Source organism: Salarias fasciatus, chromosome 19 (assembly GCF_902148845.1).
Source record: "Salarias fasciatus chromosome 19, fSalaFa1.1, whole genome shotgun sequence".
In the NCBI taxonomy this organism is placed as follows: domain Eukaryota; kingdom Metazoa; phylum Chordata; class Actinopteri; order Blenniiformes; family Blenniidae; genus Salarias; species Salarias fasciatus.
The window spans coordinates 11595212-11618754 of record NC_043763.1 but is presented as its reverse complement, the minus strand read 5'-3'; the positions used below and the strand labels follow the sequence as shown (position 1 = coordinate 11618754).

The 23543-nt window shown below is 44.4% G+C and overlaps 1 protein-coding gene and 1 long non-coding RNA gene across 2 annotated transcripts; both read right to left on the bottom strand.

Annotated features, from left to right (window-relative positions):
- Nucleotides 1-281: 281 nt before the first annotated feature.
- Nucleotides 282-16258, bottom strand: LOC115406310 (uncharacterized). The gene is made up of 3 exons (XR_003933518.1): nucleotides 16248-16258; nucleotides 15268-15280; nucleotides 282-399 (listed from the first exon to the last, which is right to left on the bottom strand). It is a non-coding gene; the product is annotated as an uncharacterized LOC115406310 (long non-coding RNA).
- On the bottom strand, nucleotides 1388-18789 carry LOC115406301 (tyrosine-protein kinase fyna). Its single transcript, XM_030116245.1, has 12 exons — nucleotides 18644-18789; nucleotides 10010-10266; nucleotides 7407-7503; nucleotides 6466-6564; nucleotides 6199-6302; nucleotides 5845-5994; nucleotides 5549-5713; nucleotides 4944-5123; nucleotides 4300-4376; nucleotides 3843-3996; nucleotides 2428-2559; nucleotides 1388-1993 (listed from the first exon to the last, which is right to left on the bottom strand). Exons 2-12 carry the CDS (start codon nucleotides 10254-10256, stop codon nucleotides 1785-1787), a joined length of 1614 nt encoding a protein of 537 aa, XP_029972105.1. The 5' UTR covers nucleotides 10257-10266; nucleotides 18644-18789; the 3' UTR covers nucleotides 1388-1784.
- Nucleotides 18790-23543: the final 4754 nt, after the last annotated feature.

The following is a 23543-nucleotide window of genomic DNA, read 5'->3' as shown; positions in this document are numbered from 1 at the left end:
TCTCTGATTTGCAGTTTACCGACTGCAGGGTAGACACCTATTATGTGATTTGCATATATTCAGCCGTGTTGATTTTTATCTCAGGATGGGCCCGAGGGAAAACCACAAAACGTCAATCACTCCGACAGACGCCGGATCCACTTTCAACGCATCGCGTTTACACAGTAATGATGGACTCCTGCCATTCATTCTCCACGAGCGCTGGGGGAAAAAAAAAAAAAAAAGTGTTACGTTGAAGATAGTCCCATGGTTCAACTTTAAGAAGTGTGAATGGTGGCAAATTAATGGCAAGATTGTTTATTTCAAAACCAGTTGTGTACGAGTAACAGACAGAGACAATAAATAATGCAGAGACCACAAACTTCTCATTTATAAGCTAAATTAGGGCAAAATGAAACGCTTTTGCACACTTCTCCATCCAAAGCAACGGAAGATACACATAGAAATGTTGCAATGTCCTTCTCAGCCACTGAGAGACAAGTTTGATACTTCGGGATGATAAACTGCTGGGAAAACAAAGAAAAAAAAATAAAACAAACGTATTTATGTAATTTAACAACATACAAGACACAAGATGTTGAGAGAGGAAAGAGATAAAAAACAGAAGGAAAAAAAAAATAAAACATTTGGTCTCTTAAACATGTTATTTCCAAATACACATCATGAAGGGACAAACACAGGTACACTTCCTTCATTCTCATCATGTAGGTGGCAGTTTCTCCGTCTGTTTGGCCGCCGAAGCAAAGAGACAATGTCGGATCTTACACAGCCTGCTGCCATACATTAATGCAACATACATTTTAAAATATCATCAGTATATTAAGCAGTCAGCTGAACAATGGCTGCAGCTGCAGAGGAATTGCCCCCCCCCCCACTTTTTCAACTACATTAAGCTGAACTAAAAGTTACTTTAAGCCGATCTAGAAATCATTGGCTGAAGCTGAAATGCGATGAATGCACTTAATATCTGTGCAGATGCCATACAGTTTGGGTGGAAGAGTCCATGATGCACTAAGTTAGTGTGTATAAAGCATGAAGGCATTCCCTTACATTATAAGAATATTACTAAACATGAAAAGGCAAGAACAGGTGTTATAGTACATCTAAGTTCCTTGAGAAGAGGAGAGCAGTATCATTATTTTAACCTTGTAAAGGAAGGTTAGTGGACTCCCAGAAATATTTCAGAGATACTCGCCGTCCACGTTGTCCTAACTATTACCATTCCAACTATTATCGTTATCATTGTTATCATCATCATTATTATTATTATTATTATTATTATTGTTATTATGTCAGGATTTGTAGCCAACTGTGAGCCTCATACGTTTCTCTACGAGCCGTAAATCTGAAACAACTTTAACCTTGGATTAAAAAAAATCCACACATTTCCAAATTATCAAAAGTAATATAAAATGAAACCAAAGAGAGAAGTAAACAAGCAATTCATATTTACACTACGTACAAGTGACACAACACAACTCATGTCGTTCGGCCGTGACGGTCATTTTGAACTCCCCCTCCCCGCCTTTCCGACACATCCGCTGATTTGATAGTCAGTTTGCCGCCGTCGCGGCGCTCTGTCCCCGTTCGAGTGAAGCTTGGAAGTCAAAAAGTCAGTCCGTGAAAACTTTCAGAGATCATCAGAGCCACATGATGAGACAGAGAGCGAGAGAGAGAGAGACAGAAAAAGAGAGAGCGAGAGAGAGGGGGGGGGGGGGGGGGGGGGTGTCTGGCTCCCTCTGGTGGAGAGCTGGTGCGATGACATGAGATGAGGGTGGCGGTGCTCAGAGGTTGTCCCCCGGCTGGTACTGAGGCTCAGTGGCAGTGAAGTAGTCCTCCAAAAAGGCTTGCAGGTACTCGAAGGTGGGCCTCTCCTCCGGGTCCTTCTTCCAGCACTGCACCATCAGCTCGTGCAGGGAGGAGGGGCAGTCCTGGGGGCACGGCATCCGGTAGCCCCGGTCCACCTGCTCCAGCACTTCACGGTTGTTCATGCCTGCGGGGAAAGTCAAGGGGACGGGCACGCTTTAGAATCACAACGCTTTCCGAGAGAACGCCGTCTCCGAGAGAGACAGCGGCTCTGCAATTGTTCTCCTAATGGGTCCCTTTGTGGTCTAAATGGATCTGTATTTTTAGATTATCGATTTAAAAAAAAGACTACGTGGCTAAATCATTTAGAAACCTCGGCTATATGTCTACCACATGGTCCATAACCATGAACAGAAGAGCATTCCACATGTTCACACGGCCAGCTGGGAGCGCTTCTCTTCAAAGTGCACCCGTGTAGCGTACATTATGCAACGCGCGGCTCTTTTTTTAGGCCCGGCGTCCCATCGAACGCTCGCAACATTCAGGTCGATCGCGAGCGATCATCTGGAACTGAGAGGCGGTTACGTAACGTTAACGGCGAGCGGGGGGGGGCTCTCTCACCTGGATAGGGCACCCTGCCCTTGGTCACCAGCTCCGTCAGCAGGATGCCGAACGACCACACGTCTGACTTGATGGTGAACTTCCCGTAGAGCGCCGCCTCCGGAGCGGTCCACTTTATGGGAAACTTTGCACCTGAAACAAACGAGGCGAATTTAAATACCATGTGGCGTTTCACTTGCAAACATACACACCGAAACAAGAAGCAACTTTTACCGAACGCTCCTGTAAGTAGGTCAGTCTTCACTGTACAGATTTCTTTCTTTTTTTTTCTCTTTCCTCTCGTCTGTGTTTTCATTAGAGCAGCGAGCGGAGGACATCATAACATCCCACCAGGGAAATAATGGAACAGATTCATTATCTGTCTCAGCCTCGGTTTGCGCTCGGCCCAGGTCGATCAAGTAGGCATTTAAATTGCTAATAAATGAATGACTGAACATGTTGACAGAGTGACTAACGGAGTCTGGACGAGCGCCGGCCGCAGCCCGAGCCTGACTCAGGGGAGAGCGGCACCGAGTGATTCGCTCCGTTTGACCATCCATTCCTCATCATTTTAACTCGGATCAGTGGGAGAAATTGATTTGTTTTTTTGGGGGGTTTATTTGTGGATTAGAAGGACGCTGCGCAGGGTCCTCTCCAGTCCTGAATGCTGCGCTGGGACCTTGTGGCCTTTAACACGGTCAAACCGCATCCGATTCTTTTTTTTTTTCCACCGGATTCATCCAGACAGATTGGTGCCCGTTCACCGTGCTTGTTCTGAAAAACTAGTGAGCGCGTCTGCTGAAATGGGACAAAGTGGAATAATCCCACTGCCAGCTCTGACTTTTTCCCTTTGACGACAGGCGCATGGAGCAGTTGACGACTAAAATACCATGAAAACAGTCTGAAAAGAGTCGTGGATCAAAGTCTCAAGTTTAATCTGTGTACTTGTGTGTGATTTCTGAGCAGACTTCAGCAGTACACACAGACAAATTGACAGTTTCTCTGTTTACTGAAAGTTTTCAAACTTTGTCGTTTTCTTTTTTCTCCTAAATTAAGGAGGTCACTCAAAACTGTTCCAGAATCCAGTATTTCCACCAGTGTGGGTTTTCTCTTGTATCAACACAGCTTTTGGAGGCAAAACCTTAAATCCATAAAACTTGCAACACTGGATCATTCGGAGCAAGAAAAGCTCTGCAATAACTATCTGCTCGAAGCAGGAAAAGTCTCTTGAAAAGTCGCTTTCGATCCTATTTAACAACACAAGTATTCAGAAAAAAATCAATAAGAAAAGGGACTGTTTGGGTTAAACTTTCCCAAAAAAAAAAAAGAAGAAATCTCAAAGTAAACTGGTAGATAGAGCTTCAAACTAGCGCTTGAGAACTAGTTGAGCGCTGTGTTTTGTGAGAAGCTGGCGCCGCCCAGTGCGGCGGGCTTACCTTGCCTCGCTGTGTACTCATTGTCCTCAATCAGCCTGGCCAGACCGAAGTCAGCAATCTTGCACACCAGACTGTCTCCGACCAGGATGTTGGCCGAGCGCAGGTCTCTGTGGATGTAGTTCATCCGCTCGATGTACGCCATGCCGGCTGCCACCTGGGACAGCAAGGTTTAAAAAAAAAAAATAAATTACTACTATTTATTTAACAGGTTTAAGGTTGTTAAATCAGGGCTAAAAAAGATATTCTTATTGAAAAAAGTTTTTTTTTTGCAGGTTTTGTGCAGTTTGCTTATCAAAGACAGTCACTGTGTCTCAATTTCTATTACTATTTTTTTTCATTTTGTTACATTATTGGCCCAGTTAACACAGTAATAGTTGATACAGGAAGTAAACCTTCCTGAATAAGCAGATACTTCCACAGTCCACATAAACCATCAAGGTCTTCTCTTGCGCCGTACCTGAGCTGCCATGTCCACCAGGTTTGGCAGTTTGAGGCCTCGTCCTTCTCCATCCTTGAGGAAATCAAGCAAACTCCCTTCAAAAACACACACACAAAAAAAAAAAAAAAACAGGGTGAGAAAATCTGTGGGGCTCTGCTGTCTCATACTGACTCAGTCTGCCAGATCCCAAGTCGCATTTGATCAACTGAAGCTAAATTTTAGTTAATGCTGCATCAATTCTGGGATTTCTTCCAAACATGCCGCACTTGGCTCGGAGACGACTCTCCAGTCATTGCTGCGGTGACTGAATACATTCTCTGCAGAGTCACTCCGGGGGACTGGTGGATTGTGGGACATGTGAGGGCTCCGTCCCAACATAATAACATGTGAGTTAGTTGACATGAAGCCTTGAGCTTGATGTGCTTCGTCACCGTTTGTCTCTCTGGTATTGATGAGGTTTTTTTGGCCTGACAGTGACGCTCCCTGCGCGTGTGGACAGGCGGAGCTGCGCTTCCCGCTGTGAAGTAGGACACACGCTGTAGCCGTGCGTGCGGACGCATGAATTATGTAAACGCTGCGTAGGTGTGCGCATAGAGAATGCGCATATGTAATATTGATGGCGGTGTCCTTGCGCTTATCGGTTTTAAAAAAATGGCAGTCACCTTTGCTCATGTACTCCGTGACGATGTATATGGGCTCCTCGGACACCACGGCGTACAGCTGCACCAGCTTGTCGTGCCGCAGCTTCTTCATGATCTGCGCCTCCTCCAGGAAGGACTCCGGTGACATGGTGCCGGGCTTCAGCGTCTTCACCGCCACTTTGGTCGTGCCGTTCCATGTGCCTGACGGCGATACGAGCATTGAGAAAGAAGACAGAAAAAAAAAAAAAGCTTATTTCTGGAGTCGCCAATTACCTAAACTCCACCCAAACTCCACATAGAAAGGTCTGATTAAACTGGAGTAGTCTCACTCTGAGGCGAGAATGCTAACCATTTCACCGACGTGCAGCCAGCGCTCTATAATTAGAGTACGTACTGACCTTGGTTTTATAAGTAACAACAACAAAACAAGTACAATACAGTTGAAAAATAGTAAGAGTCATGAAACATGCAAACTGGGAGAGCAGCAGTGTTCAGTCAGTGTTTTCTTTTTTTGATGATCCAACTTATTTAGACAAAAAAAAAAAAAGAGAGAGAGAGGACCAGATGTTGAGCAACGGACCAGATGTTGTGCAACAGAGCCGGACAGCTGTCCAAGAGATACACACCCATCCAGACTTCTCCGAACTGGCCGTTGCCGAGGCGTTTGATGAGCTGCAGCGACTCCCGCGGGATCTCCCACACGTCTTTGGTCTTGACGGACAGGTCGGTCAGACGGGGCATGCCTTTGTGGCACGGCACGATCAGCCGGCAGCACAGCCCCGCGGCCCTGGCTGCGCCCCCGTGCGCAATTCCGGTCGGGGAGAAAAAAAAACAAAACAAAAAAAAAAACAGAAAAACAACGGATGAAAATAGCCGGCCTCGTGTCTGGGCATTTTCTGTAATTTCAGAGGAGGAGTCTCACCGGAGTAGTGCTGCACGAGCTGCTGGAGCGTCTCGAACTGGGCCCTGGTGGTGATGTAGTAGCCGCCGCTGTCCAGCTTGCGGATCTTGTAATGTTTGACGTGGTCTCCCTTGATGTCATCCCAGTCCTGGATGGAGAGCGAGTAAGCTCCTGGAAACCAGAACCAAAAAAAAACACGAGTGACCCAACTGGAAATGCGAGAGTACAGCTCTAAAGCGAATAACATTTACGTTGAACCGAAATTTAACTTTTGGCGGTGATGGTTTTCTCTGTGAATAATTCACAGCCGTATTCATGAAGTTTTGAAAGCATTTATGAAGCCGGGAAGCTGCAGCCGCTGCTCAGTCTGAGTACCTTTGGTTGTTTCGCTCTCGCGGATGAGGAAAGTGCCTCTGGCGTTGCCGTTGGAGAGCAGTTGCCTCTCAGCGTCTTTTCGACCTAATTTACCAAAATACCAGCTGTGAAGAGAAGGAAAATGAAACCCAAACTGTTAGGTGGGATATCTGATTTTACCGTATCTGGGATCGTCTAATCGCGTCTGACGATAAACAAAATGAGGTAAAATGACTTGTCAGATATTTATGAGGCCGCTCGCACATTAAAAGGCACAAATTCACTTACTCCTCGGCTTGGATGGAGTCCACGGGAGCTACGTAATTGCTAGGAATGTATCCAGTTCCACCTGTAGTGAGAGAACGAGCCTCCCACCAGTCTCCCTCCCTGAAACAGAGCGCCGTGGATGGATGGATGAATAAAGAGGTAGGTGGGAATACACACAGATAGATCAACATTTACATAATATCCAGACAGAGATGTTTTTTTTTTTTTCTTCTTCTTTTTTTGATGCGACAGATGCTCCCTTGTTTTAATTCCACCATGCAGCTGTCTGCTGCTTCTGTGGACTCATGTCAAACTGAAATCAAAAGACTAAAATCACTATTCTTTATTTTATCATTCAATGAAATAATTTAGAATTAATTATGATACGATGTCTGTTAATTGACTCTTTACAGTTATTTATATCACCATAGAGTAAGAGTTGATGCATTTTTCATGTGTGTATGAGCCTACACACACACACACACTGTTGACGTTTCAAGCACGATGTCATCCATGTCTGGGTGATTATGTGCAATTTGTCATTTATTTCTGAGTCTCTGTGAGGCTGAACTGTTGGCAGTTCCGGAGACTCGGAAGTGTATTATTTTTTTTTTCCAAGGCAGCGGTCTCCGTCACGTCACTTCAGGTTGTCGTTATCGCGGCGAAGTGTTAATTTTTTTGGACGAAACTCATTTTAATGAGTTATTTCGGGGGGGAAACGCCGCGCGACGGCTTTCCCCAGTAAACAAGTCAGTTGTGATTAAATCAGCTCAAAGACCTGGAGACTTGGATCCCTGCTACATAGAAGGTGTTCTGAACAGTGGAGGGAAGGTTGTTGCATCACTCGAACGTTTTCACTGAGGATACCCGGTCTCCACTCGTCTGGCTCTGACTGTACGTTTCGCCAGAAAACACGAGCGCCGCCCTTTCGGATGCCGTCATGCAGATGTTTCCACTCTTACGTGCTGTTGAGGATCTGGAACCTCTCCCCCTTTCTGAAGCTGAGGTCATCCTCGGTCCGCGCTTCGTAGTCATAAAGAGCCACGAACAGAGTCACCCCTGCAAGGAAAGCAAAGAAACGCATCATTGCTGCTGCTGGTTCGGAGTTAAAGAGATAAAGTACTGAAGATTTCCCCGGTCGTCTGTCTGGACACGTGGACTCCATGTTGCGTAACCGCGACAACAATTACTGAATTTGTTTATTCTTCACACCCCATCTGCTGCTTTATCTCCTAATCCTGATGCAGTTTCTGCGCACAAATCTTCCGAAACTACTCCGTCTTCATTTCGGACGGGCGGCTGAGAGGTCAGCTCTACAACCCCGACGTCTGTTGCTGTGGATATCCTTAATTACTTGCATCGCACGTTGTTCCTCAAGGTCAGTCTCGTAGAACCACACACACCGCTGGTGATGGCTGCCATGCAAAGTGGCTGCTTAGGGTTCAGCGTTTTGCCCAAGGACACTTCAACACGAGGTAAAAGTCACTGTACTGCACGTATAATGTGCAGAAATCAGCAGCAACTAACATTCAAGTCACAAAAAAAAAAAAAAAGAAAACGAAAGCAGGCCTTCCTCTTCTGTAAGATTTAACAACCAGTGGAAATGGTGAATGAACAGCTGCTGCCAAGGCCAATCAGCTTCCTTCCTGATATGATTGGGAGCAGCCCTGGAGTCCCCGTATCTCCGAATAAGCCTGAAACTGTCAAATGATTTCATTTTCTGATGTGATCTAAATCCTCTCCTGGACGTTCGGAGTTACAGTGCCGCAGTGAAAATCCCGCCCGTCAACGCCATGATCCCTGAATTCTGTGTCAGGCAGAAGCGCCGAGCGTCTCCGGGCCCGACGAGCCGAAGCTGTCACCACGAGGTCAAGTCAGGTTTCTGCTCTACTTCCATCCAAGTCGCTTTTCTTTTTCCTTTTTTTTTTTTTCAAATTCCAGTCATTGCTTTACAATCCAGGATATAAATATTCCTCTGCTCTGAGCTCCTGGTGCAGTTTTTTTTATTCATACAAGCTGCTGGTGCTGACTCCTGTTTATTTGTGCTGCGATGTATCTTAAGAAAAAAAAAAATATAGCTGACATCAAAGCAAAGACGCTGTTAATTTATGCATCACATATCATATGTATCTTTAAAATCTGAGGTGAGAGACTGGAAAGCCCATTTTTGTTGACACTGTAAGCACATTGTCGGGTTTCTCCGGTTGTCAGATGTAGCCTCGGAGAGCGCCGGCGACAATCCGGCCCACTCTGTTTTTATATTAACTCTCAGACTGCGGACATTCATCTTCTGCAGGAGGCTTCATTTGTCGCGGCGAGAAAATGCGTCGATGCACGCCAAAAGAATGCCCATATTTTTATAAACAGAAGCAAAGAAAAAAAAAAAAAACCCCTGACGATCTAAATCTAGACGGACTTAATTAAAGATCAAGCGGCATCCAGAAAACTGGAGCTGGTTCAGCCGACGAGAACGGCTGCCAGACAATGAGTGGGCTTCACTTCAGAGACGGCTTTACAACTGCCTCTGACATTTCATCTCCTTTTTAATTGCTTAGCTTGTAAATTGACCCCTGACTGCACCATATTCCATCTCGCATGAATGTGAGTTTAAAAAAATCTATCATATTGCTGGATTGTTGGGATTGAGAAACCGAGTTCCATAAGGGTTCAATCTAGCAAAGTGTCAAAGTGAGAAAGAAATTAACAGCTTCAACGTGTCTGCAGTGGCTAATCTGTCCGCCGGGAGTTGCACTGATTCAGTGAGAGTTTGGAGCGACGCTGCAACTCGCCGCTGACCAGCAGGTGGCGGCGAAGCAGTGAGCGCTCCATCACTGCTAGCAAATTATCCGAAGCATCAGGAGCACGGTATGAGGGAGAGTTTGTGTCAACAGGCTCGGAACTCTGCTGTTATCTCCTGTTCAATTCAGGCTTTATAAAACTTTTTAGTTTTTAACTAAAATTAGTCCTTCGGTCAAAACTGAGATAAAAATCATCCACAAAAAAAAGTCTAGTTTATTGGACAAATAAAGTGTGCAGCTGCTGTGTTTTTCTACTGAGGCGATTGAAATGATTCCTGACGGAATCACAGATGTGTGTGTGAAATGATCTTATTTCAGCAGGAAACCTCGGAAGTTGTTCATTTGTTTGTAAATTTAGTTTTCGCTGAACATGCAATTGACAAGATCCAAACGGAGGTTTTGAATCTGGGACTTTCTAATTGCTGGTTCTCGCGTTGAGAAGAATACAGACCGTTGTCAGAGCGTGACCTGAGCAGTGGAGACGCGTGTTCTACCGTCCACATGTCTCCAACACAAACCCGACTTTCCAGCCTGGAGATCCGGGCTGTTTTCTGGGTGGCGGATGTAATAAAACGGCTGCTGTCCTTAAGGTAACCTCGGGGGCAGATTCTGAGATTCAAACACGGCCGAGCGCAGCGTGACACGAGCATGATTATAGCACACGAGCACATACAGTTCTACATAGTGAGTTACACTGATCTCATAGTGAAATGACATTTATCTAAAATAAAAAAAAATTAACACAGGAAGAAGCAGGATTCCTTCACCTGTCCCTCCCCGAGACCGCAGCGTGCCGGACTGCGAGGACGTGTGGACGCCGCCGAACACCGTCACTCCCTGCGTGGCGGCGCTGTGGAAGTTGTTGTAGTTGGGGATGGTGGTGACCCCGAAGCTGGGGTAGTGCTGCGGCGTGGGGTCCGACCCATAGCGGTAGCCCGAGTTGTGCGAGAGGCTGGTCTCCCGGTCATCAGTGAGTTTTGCTGCTTCTTTATCCTTACATTGGACACAGCCCATTCTCTACTGTCTGAGGGAGGAGAGAGAGAGAGAGAGAGAGAGAGAGAGAGAGAGAGAGAGAGAGAGACGGGATTAGTAGGTAAAAAAAAATGGCTCCAAAGGAGTCTCCATTGGGGAAAGATGATTCAATATTCTATTATTTCAGGGCTTCCTTTGAGAGTTACAGACTCAAAATCTTTCAATTAAACCGAAATTAAACGATACTTTAGCTCCAATTAAAAAAAAGAACACAATGTGACAGAGCTGTGCGTGCAGTGGGATGGATGACCGTATATCTACGTGCTGGAAGACTTTAAAAAAAAACACTCATCATTCTAGTTTTCTTCTCTCGTGAGAAGAATTCACACCCCGCCATTGCAGCTTTTTCCGGTCCTTTTTACAAGTCGCTCCCCACACGGAGTCGCGGCACTGAGTTGACATGCACTGAGAGGCCCCCTCGGCTCTGCAGTGAGTGCCACCCGGGGTGGGTGGGCTCTGAGAGCGTTTGGCCTCACTAGAGCAAAAAAAAAAAAAAAGAAAAGAAAAGCCAAACCAGTTTCTGTAAAGAGCGAGGCAATCTACTTTGTCAATTAAAGAGAGCCTCGCCGTCTTTACAGACCCAGTTAAACTAATGAACATCTCGGCTCAACGCGCCCCCCCCCCCTCCCTCTTTCAAGCTCTGGGAGCTCACAAAGCCGACTGAAACGCGGGCAGGAAGAGGCCGCTGACAGCGGCGTTGTCTTTCATCAGCGTGAGCAGCCAGCTGACTTCAGAGGCGGCTAATTGGAAACACACTTGTTTACAGTGTGTGTGAATGAAGGGAAGAGGTGGCGCCCGGCGAGAGGATGAGGGACACCCTAAACGGAATCGGCTATTCATGAATGACAGTGTTAACGGCTCGATTTGTAGGAGCTTTATTCAATGACACAGATAAATGTGACGATTTTCCTTCGATACCACCGGGAAAAATGTCCCGTTTTCGCTCTGGAAACTCTCGCATTCCTGAGTGGCGTGTTATGAAGGACTCCAGCTTGATGGTTTGCAAAGCAAAGCTACGCAGTATACGACCAAACTCCTTCAGGCCTGTTTCACATTTACTAGCCAGAAAAACCCAAAAGCCGACATTAGAAAAAAATAAAAGTGCAAACAGATGTGTCACCCGCTCGCATATTGCAGACAGAGCAGCTCGGAACAAGCCAAGTCAAACACTGCAAGTGTAAAAGCCATGTATGTTTTTAAATATGTTCGCTTTAACGCAAATGGAAACTAAAAAACCGAAACTTGTGTTTTCACTAAGCGGTCGCTGAAGTCTGAAATTCTTACAGCGATTAAAGTTACGCAGTAGTGGAGAGACAGATAAATTAAACAAAATATGTATTTCTATTTTAAAACTATTTAAAATCACTCCTCAGTAATGAACCGGAATCGGCACCGACTGCTGGATCTGTGCAGAGCAGAGTGCATGCGTGGGTTTGTTTCCCTTCACCGTCTAAAAAAACATCCATCTGCGGCTCACTGGTCACTAAACTGCCTATAGATGTGAGTGTGTGCAGCTGTGTGCATGTGTGTGTGTGTGTCTCTCTGAGTTTGCCTTGTGATGAACATGTGACGTGTCCACAGTGCTGCCTGTGTTCAGCTGGGATCGGCTCCAACGCCGTGTGGATTAGATAATGCATTCACACTTTAAATTCAGAATCAAACCGTTTCAACTGCATTATTTGGAGCCAGTGAGTCAAAAATTTACTGGCATTAAGTATCTCGTACTTTGGGTACTTTTTCCTTCAGTATTGTTGAAGCCTGAGGCCCATCGGCACATTAAAATAAAAACTGTAATTATTAAAAGTAAGTGATTACTCTCTATCGCCACCCGAACACATTCGGTTATAGGAATTAACTTCTCGGTGACCCAGATGACTAAACGTCACCTGTGGCTCCGACAGCAGGATCTGAAACACTCATTTCTCTCTCTTGTCTGTGTGGTTTTTCCTCCGCTCGGCTAACCAAAGGGGTTTGAAGACAGCCGCTGCACAGAGAGCGAGAGAGAGATCATAGTGATTCATTGCTGCCAATAAAAGCCCATAAAACACTCAGAAGAAGAAGAAGAAGAAAGGAATCCAGCAGCAGCAGCTTTACAGGATGAGCGCCGGCTGAAGCTGAGGCCGTAGACAGAAAGGAGAGGAGAGCTGCCCCTCCGCTGATCCTTCAGCTATCGACTCTTCTTCTGTTACATTTCTATTTACATCTTCCATCTCCGACTCTTCCCCCAGGCTGGAGCACAAGATCACCTGAGTGATGCTTTTCTTTCTAAGAAATTATTACAAAATATGAGAAACTGTGCATAAATAATGAACAATTAACTTTTCAGGAAGTGATTGTAGGACAGTTGGGCTGGACAGTGTGAGGTGTGTCAATAAGATCGCATTAACATTAATGAAAATATGAGCAGACTCCGTCTTTTTAGCCTCATTTGTCCTTATTTTAAAGGCTCGAGAGCTCAAATAAGTTCCAATTAAGTAAATTATTTGAGTTACATATAAAGTAAAATATGAGGTGAAAAGTGCAATGTTTACAGGTTCTAGTCCATAGAATGATAGAAATCATTATTTTAGGTATTTTTATGAATCAAAACATGTACTTTAGGGAATATTATGTATTCTGAGTGGTTTCTAATGTTTACAGAGAGATTAGAAGAGAAGCTACAGTAGATTGATTTAACTTTACAGATTCAAAGAAGAATTTAAAATATCATTAATCTCAAACCAAAAAAATAAATAAAAAAATACAATCTGTGCATAATCAAATTAAAACAAGTCTGCGGGCATCCAGTGCAACATAACGTGCACGGACATATTAAGTGATGTGAGTGGGATAAATCAGGTAAAGTCTGCTTTGGGATGGATTTTCTCTTCAGCTGCAGTGATTGAAATAGCTCTGCCTCCACTCCTGCAGGGATCCGAGTAAATGAGTGGAGATCTCATGTCGTCGTGCTGCCTGTGGGGATTATGAAAATCCCCCTGCACTTCAAGTAAAAAGGCCAGCCACTACTATAGCTTCGACGCTTCTGCCAACGTTCTGCTGACACGGAATCTAGGCCAGCCGTATTGTTTATGTACATCCAGTCCGTTTCACGTGTCGTAGTTGGGCTTTTTATAAACATGTGCTCTTGAATCATGCCTGTGTGCATCTGTGTTGCGAGATCGTTTCCCTCTAAAATGTCCACTGTGTGGGAGTCGGTGGGGGGGATCTGACAGGGAGAGATGCGAGGATGAATCAAACGAGTCGTGCACGGGGAGAAAGTGCTCCGAGACGAAACGCAGCCGTGACGCTGACAAGTTTCTACAGTGAAGACTCGAAAGTAGAGTTCTGCAATCTCGCCTCACACGGATAATATCTCCTGTTTTCATCTGAGTTGACTACAAGCTAAACACTAGGACTGAGCGATTCTGCAGCCGAGAGGAGGGTTTTTTTTTTTTTTTTTTTTTCTAACAGGTTTTGTGGCCACCAAAGCTTCTTCTGCACGCTGGAAGGGAAACCGCGAGGGCAGCAGTATTTGGTTTGATTGTAATCTGCAACCAAGCTGCTAAATGCCACTAAATCCTACATGCTGCTCCTTTAAGGAGATAAACAGTCATTTGGATTTATCAAGCAGATTCAACAGGAACAGGCCCGACTTATCAGATTTTCCCCTGTAACATAATAAGAGTTTCACAAGCATTCATCACCAGCTTTCAGATCGGAGGGACAACAATTCCCGTTATTCAATTACACGCATGAGTCAATGCCGTGTATCATATCAATACATCAAGACAAAACCCCCACGATGCAGTGATTTCAGGTCAGCGTTTCCCCGTCCTGCATGGAAGAGATGCACACAGACACAAGCAGCGCAACGTTTCCCAAAACAACCCCCCCCCCCCCTCACAAAAAAAGCAGATGATGGCACTCTGGCCTCGGGGCTTGTTCCTTTCTGTGGCACAGACTGGGTATCGCATGACCACCTCAGCCTCTGCGAGAACAATCATCATGCTATTTTCAGACCCAGATGAACAGCTTTGCCTCAGAGGAGGACGGCCGTGGCGTGATGGAGGAGATCCGACCAAGTTTAAAGTGAGGAGGGCGGAAGAAGTCGGCAGCCGGCCGCCGCCGCTCCGCGCCGCTCCGCTGGAAATTAATGAACTAAAATGACGGCATTTACTTGAATTGCTGCGCCAGTGTTAATCGTCTATGATAAACACTCAGGGCGTCGGAGGCAATAATGAGATACCAGGTCGTTCATAGTAAAGCTGCAATCAATATACTAAATTAAAAAGGACAGACATGTCAGGGTCACACGGCGTGACTGATGGATTAGACAGGAGGCCGACAGCCAGGCCTGAGAAACACACACGTGTGTGTGTGCTCTATTGTGTTTTACCGAGAGGAAAACACAACGTAATTGGATGTGCTTATCAGAAAAAAAAAATGGTTTTACTTACTGAACAGCTGAAAGGATTTGATTAGCGATCGGATAATCAATGGGCAGAAAACGCATTAACGTTGTGAGAAATGATTAAAACAGTTCCTCATGAAGTCAAACATCTCTGATCGCTTTATATGATTCTGTATTAATGGCAGTGATTTCAGAAAATTTTAGAAACTATCTGATCAGTGAATTGAAACTAATGATTTATTGAACCTCATTCATTCAACTCTGAAAACTCATTTTAAAAGGTTTTCACTCATACAGGAAGTTTTCATGAGGTCGTCCTATAACACTAAAACGGAAACGGGGTCTGAAAGTAATTATTTCTATCATGAATTTATCTGCACTTCATGACACGACGTTCGTCAGGAAAAAGGAAGACAGCTAGAATGATCACGAGCTAAAATCAGAGGGTTTTGGACTGAAAATGACTGAAATTACATGCAAATATCTGCCTTTTGTTAAACCGCCAATCAATTAATCAATTCAGCATCTGGGTGCAACAGAAAGACACGCACTTTTTTTTTAGGTCAATACTTTCAGGCTGCTTTGGCTCCTGTTTGTTCACACTGCTGCAGAAAATCTCAAGTCACTCCTGTGCAGGAATTACCACATCCTGTAGTGAATATGTTCCACTGGAGGCCTGTCTGTGGAGTCTGCATGTTTTCTCTGCACGCGTTTGGTTTTCTCATGTCTTCCCAAAGTCCTGCAGAAGATGGATGTTTCTCCGAATGCATCGGGGGGGTAAAGATAAGGCGGAACTTCTGTATAAAAGATGACGTCCTTACTTTTGCTGGGTCACTCTATATCCAATTTATTCCTAAAGGAAGTTCGACCTCGTCATTTCACCTCTCTAGATAGACGTTATAAGAATCTGGATGAGAGGCGAAATATCCTCTAACCTTCAAGAAGGAATCGTTTTGTGACCTTTTCATTCAAAAACGTAAAGACTTATCCAACTGAAACTGGGTTGGACAATAGTCTCTGTGGAAGCGTTCCTACGTGGCAGCAGAGTTGTCCACGTTTGCATTTCATGACCGCTAAGTGGTTTGGAAACATAATCGCTGTCCACAGCTAAAAGGTAATTAACACGCTCACCTGAATCACATTTCTACTAGAAATGAAAACGGTCTTTGATAGATCTTCTCCGAGTCGTGATGAATAAACCATGTCAGCGCCGATGTTCGTCATCACATTCATAATTTAACTTACAAATCTCTCCGCGCCACAATTATTTTGCAATTCAAGACGGCCGCTAACAAGGAGGCCTGTTCAATCTGAAGTGCCCGGTCCCTTTGCGCCCAGATCATTGACACGGCACAAACCAAGGTCAAACTTCCCACACCCCTCCCACTGACGCCGCGCTCACACTGACCTTATTCAACTCCAAAACCCTCCTTTCTGTTCGCTCGACAAAGGAGAGGCCAGAGGAGGATGGCTTTCAGCTATGTGCCATTTGAATGCACGTGAAACCCACTGTCTATGTTTACTGGATCTGGTACGACTCTTGACGGTCTCCTCCTCACGGCCGCCATTCTCTGAATAGTTACAACATTTTGCTTGTGTCACACAACTGAGTTCATTCAGTGTATCAACAACAAGACAATGGGAACATTTCACTCTGCTACAAGATTATGAGCACAATGAGAAGCAGTGTTGGGGCTTTCAAAGCATTCTTCATGTACTGAATGAACGGCGCTAGTTATAAAACCCACAGCTGAGCTTTATACAGTATGTACATGTGGGTTTAGGCCCCACCGTGTTTTTAGTACCACACTGTTCACGGTCGAATATGTTGAGTCATGTTGTTTAATCACTGCTGCCATTGTTGATCTGCGGCTCGCAGATGAGCACTTTCCAAATATAAGAAAAGAGCAAATTAGAAAGAAGAGTTTTTCTTTTTTTTTTCTTCCTCTCTCTCTCTCTCTCTCTCTCTCCCCAGAAACAGGAGCGGACTGTTGTTTCTTTTGCCTGATGGTCTGAACCGGGGGGGTTATAATGATTTCTTTCCAAACGCCGTGCCAATAGAGAGCAATAGTTGATGTAAGAATCCGCTGGAAATAATGATGTGGTGCGTCTATAGCGATGGAGGGTGGAAGGCTTTCGAGTTGAACTGAAATCACATTTGAATTGATGGAAAGTGCAAACCGAAGTGGGACCACAAAGTGTACAAGTGCTGTAGGCAGAGCAGCAAGCATGAGCCAATTAGATGATTCAGAAAAAAATAGAAATCATTATTGGAGCAACAAAAAAAAAAAAAAGAAAGAAGTGACAGTTTGCTGTATGTCAGGGCTCACTGCTTTTAGTCATTGTGGTATTCGTATCATCAGGCGATCTGAGGGCTGAAGTGTTCTAAAGGTCTGTCTTACTGCGAGATCAGTCCATTCAGGGTGTTTGGTAAACTAGAACTACATTGAAAAAACCTACAACTTGGCCAATTAATAAAATACATAATGTAAAGATGTGTTTTTCCATAATCGATTAATCTATTGACTATTTGTTGTCCCCCTGAGGGTCACTCTGTTAATGGCACACACTGGGCGTTTGAAATGTATTGATCATTTGAGTTGTGAAACACCAGGAAACCATGACACATGCCCATCACCGCTTCCTGGAGCCCACACTCATGTTTCCAGGCGCCAGTGAAATGTTTAAAGCGGCCGCCGTGGTGGAGTGGGTCGTCCTCCGTTCCAAAGCTGGCACTTTGATCCCTGATCTCTCTCTCTCCATCCCTATTTGTGTGACAAAGTGCTGTTGGGCAAGACACTGAACCCTCCAACTGATCCCAATGGTTTACGCACACCTTACATGGCAGCCGCCGTCACTGCTGTGTGGGTGATTGTATAAGAGACGGTGACACGTCATGTAAAGTGTGCTGAGGCTCAGAGTTTCCACAGTGTTATGACAACAGGAAGCATAGATTATAAAAATAGTTACAGGATAGTCATCTGTTGAACATTGACATCACGACGTGCAGACATGGCTGCATGTGTGACACCGGGCTAGCAGGGCCTACTGGCAGCCACCGTGGCTTGAATCACAGTGATCGCCTCGGTCCTGCCTTGCTGATCATTTCTACTTGAATTTAACAGACTTGACATGTAGGAGCTGACGTGGGAGCACCGTCGGGCTGTGTGGTTTGCAGTGTGCAGAGAGTGGGCCTGGGGGGGGGGGGGAGAAAAATGCAAAGAGGTGCGTGAACCACAACATGCAACTCCTTTCATTCAGATTTGTTGCAGATCACGCACAGCCATTGTGCAGCCGGTTCGTGGGCAGAGCGAGAGCTCCGGGAGGGGAGGGGGGGGGGCTTCTGAGGGGGAGAGAGGACATTTGCGAGCCATCACACTGATTGCTTAACTTATCTCCCCTGGATGAGGTTAGCTCTCAGCTACAAACACAGCGCATCCTCCCCGGTGTTTGCCTACAAGATGGATGGCTGCACCCCCGACCGTCGGATGAGAGCGCTCCGACGGGGGAACTAAACAGCTTGACAATGCAGTTCCCTCAAAGCACTGCTTAATATTTCCAGAGGGGGATCAGCGAGGGGCTGTGGCGGCGGGGTTTTCAGCACGGCCCGGGCCCGGCTCGGCTCGGCTCGGCTCTGCAGCGCATCCATCCTTGCTGCTGCTGCTGCTGCAACACAAGAGAGCCCCCTCTCCCGATGGCAGCACTGCAAAACATCCTCCACATTGGCTCCCCCCGTCAGCGCCGCTCGCTACGCTCCCGACGGCCAACTTGACACGGATCGCACGAAGCTACGCGGCGCAGAAAGGCTCCGGGGAAGCCGGCGTGACTGCGGGCGTCTGGATGTGTGTTATTTTATCCGCTTCTTTCCCCGAGATGAATCCATCTCGCAGTCCACACAGCGCAAAAAAAAAAAAAAAAAAAACAGGGGACGAGGCGGCGCACCGATTGAAATTCAGCACAGGAAAAAGAGGCTGCTTACCGCAGAAGAATCAGATTAATCCATCGGAGTTTCCAGGAGGAGTTTCGAGGTGGAAAGTCGCCGATGTTTTTCTCCTCTCTGTTGTCCAGGGTCTTTTCTTCACGCAGAGAGAGAGAGAGAGAGAGTGGGGGAGAGAGAGGGAGAGAATAGCGGTGGGAGAGCCGTCGCAGCCGATTCAGGAGCTCCTGTCGCCGCCGTGTGTACAGATGATGACGACGGAGAGCAGCGTCAAGCTCGTCATAGCAATGACGCCCAGTTCCGGTGGGCGCCTTCAAAATAAAGATGGGCAGGGAAACATGAATCGAATAGAATAGAATAGAATAGAATAGAATAGAATAGAATATAATAGAATAGAATAGAATAAACACCAAATCATCAAACAGATCACTAGCTGGTGCACATTTGAATGACATTTTGTTGCAATACAACATAAATGAGACTCGCCACTTTGAGAGATTTAACTTAAACAGTTTATTTTGTAATAAATAATATGCAGCACAATAAATTAGCGTTATAAATTGGAACAAAAAAATTAAATAAATACAAATATGTGTCTGTTCAAAACTGGTTAGGCTTAGATTAAATAGATCAAGAAGAAATGCTTGTCTCACCTTGGCTAAAGAACAGCTATCAATCAGAACTAAATGCTAAAATGACAAAACAAAGTTCAAGTGTTGTTTTAATAAAAAGTAAAATAGAAGTACAAAGTCTTATCATGAAAATATGAGATAAGTAATGTTCTTTACCAAAAAAATATTGACAAAAATGTAGAAATAAAAGTAATCTTCAGGGTGAGTAAATTAAAATTTCTCATAAATATAATGGATGGGTGAAAGATGAAGAAAAAGGATGAAAGAAACAATGCTATAAAATGAGTAAAACAGATAAATGTGGAAATAATGTAGTGATAAAAGTTCAACCTCAATGGTGCTAAGCTTCCTTTTAGCATATTTTACCCACACAGCTCAATTGACCTAATTTCATTTTCAGTAATAAATCTTCTTCATGGCAGTCATTTTGAAATAAAACACTAGATATACAATAGAGGCCTTGCTGCCGTGGCATGCCACGGCCTGCGGTCCTTGTTCACTGACATGGGCACTGACGATGACAGAGTGAAATGTGGAACTCCGTGTTGTTTTACTTTGAAATAAAGTGCTGTCGCACATCCAGTGTGGTGTCGGGCCGTCTTGACGCAGCTGTTGTTGCGTACGGCTGATGCGGATCCACACGGACTGGGGCTCTGATGGACACGTCTCTTCTCCAATGACAGGTTACGATGTGGAGCGAAGGACGCCTCCTCGTTTTTGGAGTGAGTGAAAAACAGGGCAAGGATGGCAAATTGTCTGTTTTTGTTCGAGTGTTGTGGAACTCTGTCTACTCCTCTGTGCGGAAGGGACAGGCCTGCAGCCCCGAAGAAAACACAAAGTCACGTGAACTTAATTAAAGTTTTAATTACATCTAATATTTGCAAACTGTAGAGTTTGTTCAATAGTCCAGGATCCAGTTTTCCCACAAAAGCCAGTGCGTGTAAACTAACTCTGTCCCCCATGGACTGATAATAGCTAAAATCACCTGCTGAGGACCTGAGGTCTTTTTTTAATTGGAATTAAAAAGCTGCTCATCACATGAATAACTGCCGAGGAGGACTCAGATAATTGGAAAACACAGTTTTCCTTCTGTTGTGAGAAACAATCTGCATCCCCACAAAGAAATATTTGTGAAAAATGAAACACTAGAGAATAAACAAGAATAAACAATTCTCATCAGGATTGAAGATTTTGACTCTTTATAGGGATTTACAACTGTTTTTATCCTACTGGGACTGTGATAATAAATACAGTTTCACTTAGGCTTTGTTGCTCTTAATCAGAAGCAGAAAGAGCTCTGAAAATGTGCATCCATACACCACAATTCTTACTTGTCGTCCCACCTGCTGTCAGGTGTCATGCAGTTATCCACCTCTCCACTGGTTGTCATTACAGACAGTCTGTGGCAAAACTTTGCAAGGAAATGTTTTTGTGCAGCTAAATGCAATGTGGTGGATGTTAGAGTAAGGATTTTCTTACATTATTTTGCGCATTGATTGTGATCTACTGGAAGGATAGGAGACAGTCAAGTTCTCGGTTTTTTTCTATTTTCAGACTTCAATCAAACCTCATCAGGGTTAGTTTGAAAAGTGAACTGAAAGACAATTTTAATCGGACTTGGTTTGCCTGTTGCTGTGGACTATGAACACACAGCATTCACACTTTCACATGTAGGCTGCAAGGATTATACCAAGGCTCCTGACATACCTTCAACTGAAGTATCATTACTTTTTTCTTTTCTTTTTTTTAAATAAACATCTTTAGACACTACACACATGTGAAACTATCCACAAACACAGTAATTACAATATTGGAGATGATTCAGAAGGTTGAAGCAAGAGCGCCAACTTTTCTTCACAAAGTCATAAACATCCTTATTTACTGAAGTCAAAGGTGAAGCTGTGAAAGTTTAATGGCTGCGTTTAGAATTTATAGTCTGTCATCAAATAAACACACTGAGAAATGTAACTGCAGGATTGGAATGGACACTAATTCAAGCACATGATAGATATGTTTTCACATATTCTACACTGTGGTGTCGCGGTTTTCACTCTCACCTCCAGCAGCAGCTAACCCTGGCTAGTTTGGGTTTCGCACCCTTTTCGTGTGGTGTTTGCATGTTCTCCCAGGTGTGAATAAGAGAAAATACTCAGCGTGAAAAGCTCCCGGTGATGGACCAGATGTCTTGTCTGCAGACCCTCGGAGGCTGGAGTTTTTATTCATGAGCACCATGAGCTGTTTCTGTCATCTTCTGACCTTCAGAGAATTTATTCCTGAAGTGATACCGCTTCTTTTAGTGACTCTGTGCACACTTTTAACAAACATAAAGGATGATCATTGCTTCACCAGATGTTGGTCACTTCGAAAATGATCAAGCAAACATTTTAGTGTGAGTTTGTCTGACTCATTTTTGCTGTTTTTCCTGTAAGAGCGGGTTGTTAGAGGCCCCATCTTCATCGTAGAGGATAAATGTACAGATGGATATACTATTAGAATAGTGTTCATGGAGATATACTGTATTTTAGGAAAATTAAGTTAAATTTTAAGGTTTGACTGTATTAGTCATAGTTACTGATGATTCTGTGAAGTCCACCTTGTAGCATTCATAGAGACCTCTACCAATTTTCCACATTTTCCTTTCGATTAGTGCCTCCTACTCCCTCTGTGAAATCACTTCAACGCTTTCAACGCTGCTTAAACACACCTGATCCAAACACAGTCATTAGCTCCAGCAGGACCTGATGGTTTTATTTTAATTACTGAAATGAATCAAGAGAATAAAAAGGATCTTGACAGTGATTCATATCATTTTATTTACCACCCAGTTCCCAAACAAAACATAAAGATGTTAAATTAAAAGTGAGTAAAAGCAATTAAAGCTGTAAGTGGAGCAATAAATGTCTTTTTTGTTCTTGACTAATGACTTTCAGAATCACTTCAATCAATGATCAGATTCAGGGAAAAGAGTATCAGGCTGAATTACATCATTAGAGCAGCTTTTTTTTTATAATGAAAAATGTTAAAAATAAACTGCATTTCATTGAGATGAATGTTTGGTTGTATTTTGCAGATCTGTTTGAGCATTTTATATTTCCATCTAAGTAAATGTCCTTTAAGCACACACACACACACACACACGCACGCACGCTCACACGCACACACGCACACACACACACACACACACACACACACACACACACACACCTTGTTTTGTTTTGTTTTTTTTTTAAATAAAATGGGAGGATGATGATTGGTTGTGACCTCTTTAATAGTTTGATCCAATGTACATTCACCACATATGGCGCAGATGGCACCGTCAACACTTCAGTTATTCAAAAAAGTATACAATTAAAAAATACAATAAATTTTTGTATTTTTTCAGCTAATGTTTATTTGAAAACACTCCGTGCCCTACTGCCTTTGTCTCTACATCTCCACATTCATGGCAGATCACCATAATAATTACAGCTTTGCATGTAATCAGAATATACACAACAATGAAGGTGGCCTAGTTAGCCTGATGAAGGGAGGGTGGCTGAAAGAAGTCACCCTAATCCTCCAGCCGTGCGTGGCTGTGGCAGTCTTGAGCTCGCTCTCACTCCGCCAGGAGTCACAGTCTGCTGAAGCCCCCATCAGCGAGTGTGCAGCTTCCTCTCCGCAGCCATTTTTGGACTGGTAACCATGGAGATGTGGGTCATGCAGTGATGGCAGAGAGAGAGGAGACTTGTGGCTGGTGGTGGAGCCGGAGCACTACAGGCTGCCGGAGAGAAGGCAGGCAGCAGCAGAGAGCTGTAAAGCCTCGTATATCTGGGTCACTGGAGCTCCAGCTGCAACAACACACAGACACTATTATGCACGAAGAGGGATGAGGAAGTTGTGGGCACGGGGGCTTATAGTTACAGGGGGACGTCTGTTTACTGAGTGGGGCATATGTCAGAAGGGGGCACACATGATAACAGGAGACCAGGCTGAAACCGTGCTTAGTCAACCCAGACCTGCAAAACAGTCCATTGTTTAGAGACTGGCATACATTAATTTCTGATCTCAAGCGAATAGTCCCATTTGTTCGAGCTTTGTTTATCAAACACAACATTAGTGCATTGTTTTGATTTAATTGAACACACAAATAGTCAAATAACATATTAATAGTTGCAGCTATCAATTCCTATGTCAGTATTAGTGCAAGGAATTGCAAGTGTACTCAAAGTTTGTCTGTTTCTTTCTAAAATCAAGAGAACAATTCACCCTAATATAGCTGGAGTAACTTCAATAAAAAATTGCACAGGTTTAAAAAAAACTGCATATTGCAT

What these genes read in the sequence shown, in the direction of transcription:
- LOC115406301 (XM_030116245.1), bottom strand. Translation starts at nt 10,256, where the DNA reads ATGGGCTGTGTCCAATGTAAGGATAAAGAAGCAGCAAAACTCACTGAT. An exon ending in CGAGAGCGAAACAACCAAAG is followed by an intron (nt 5,995 to 6,198) that starts GTACTCAGACTG and finishes TCTGGTTTCCAG; the next exon opens with GAGCTTACTCGCTCTCCATC. An exon ending in GTTCGGAGAAGTCTGGATGG is followed by an intron (nt 5,124 to 5,548) that starts GTGTGTATCTCT and finishes TATCGCCGTCAG; the next exon opens with GCACATGGAACGGCACGACC.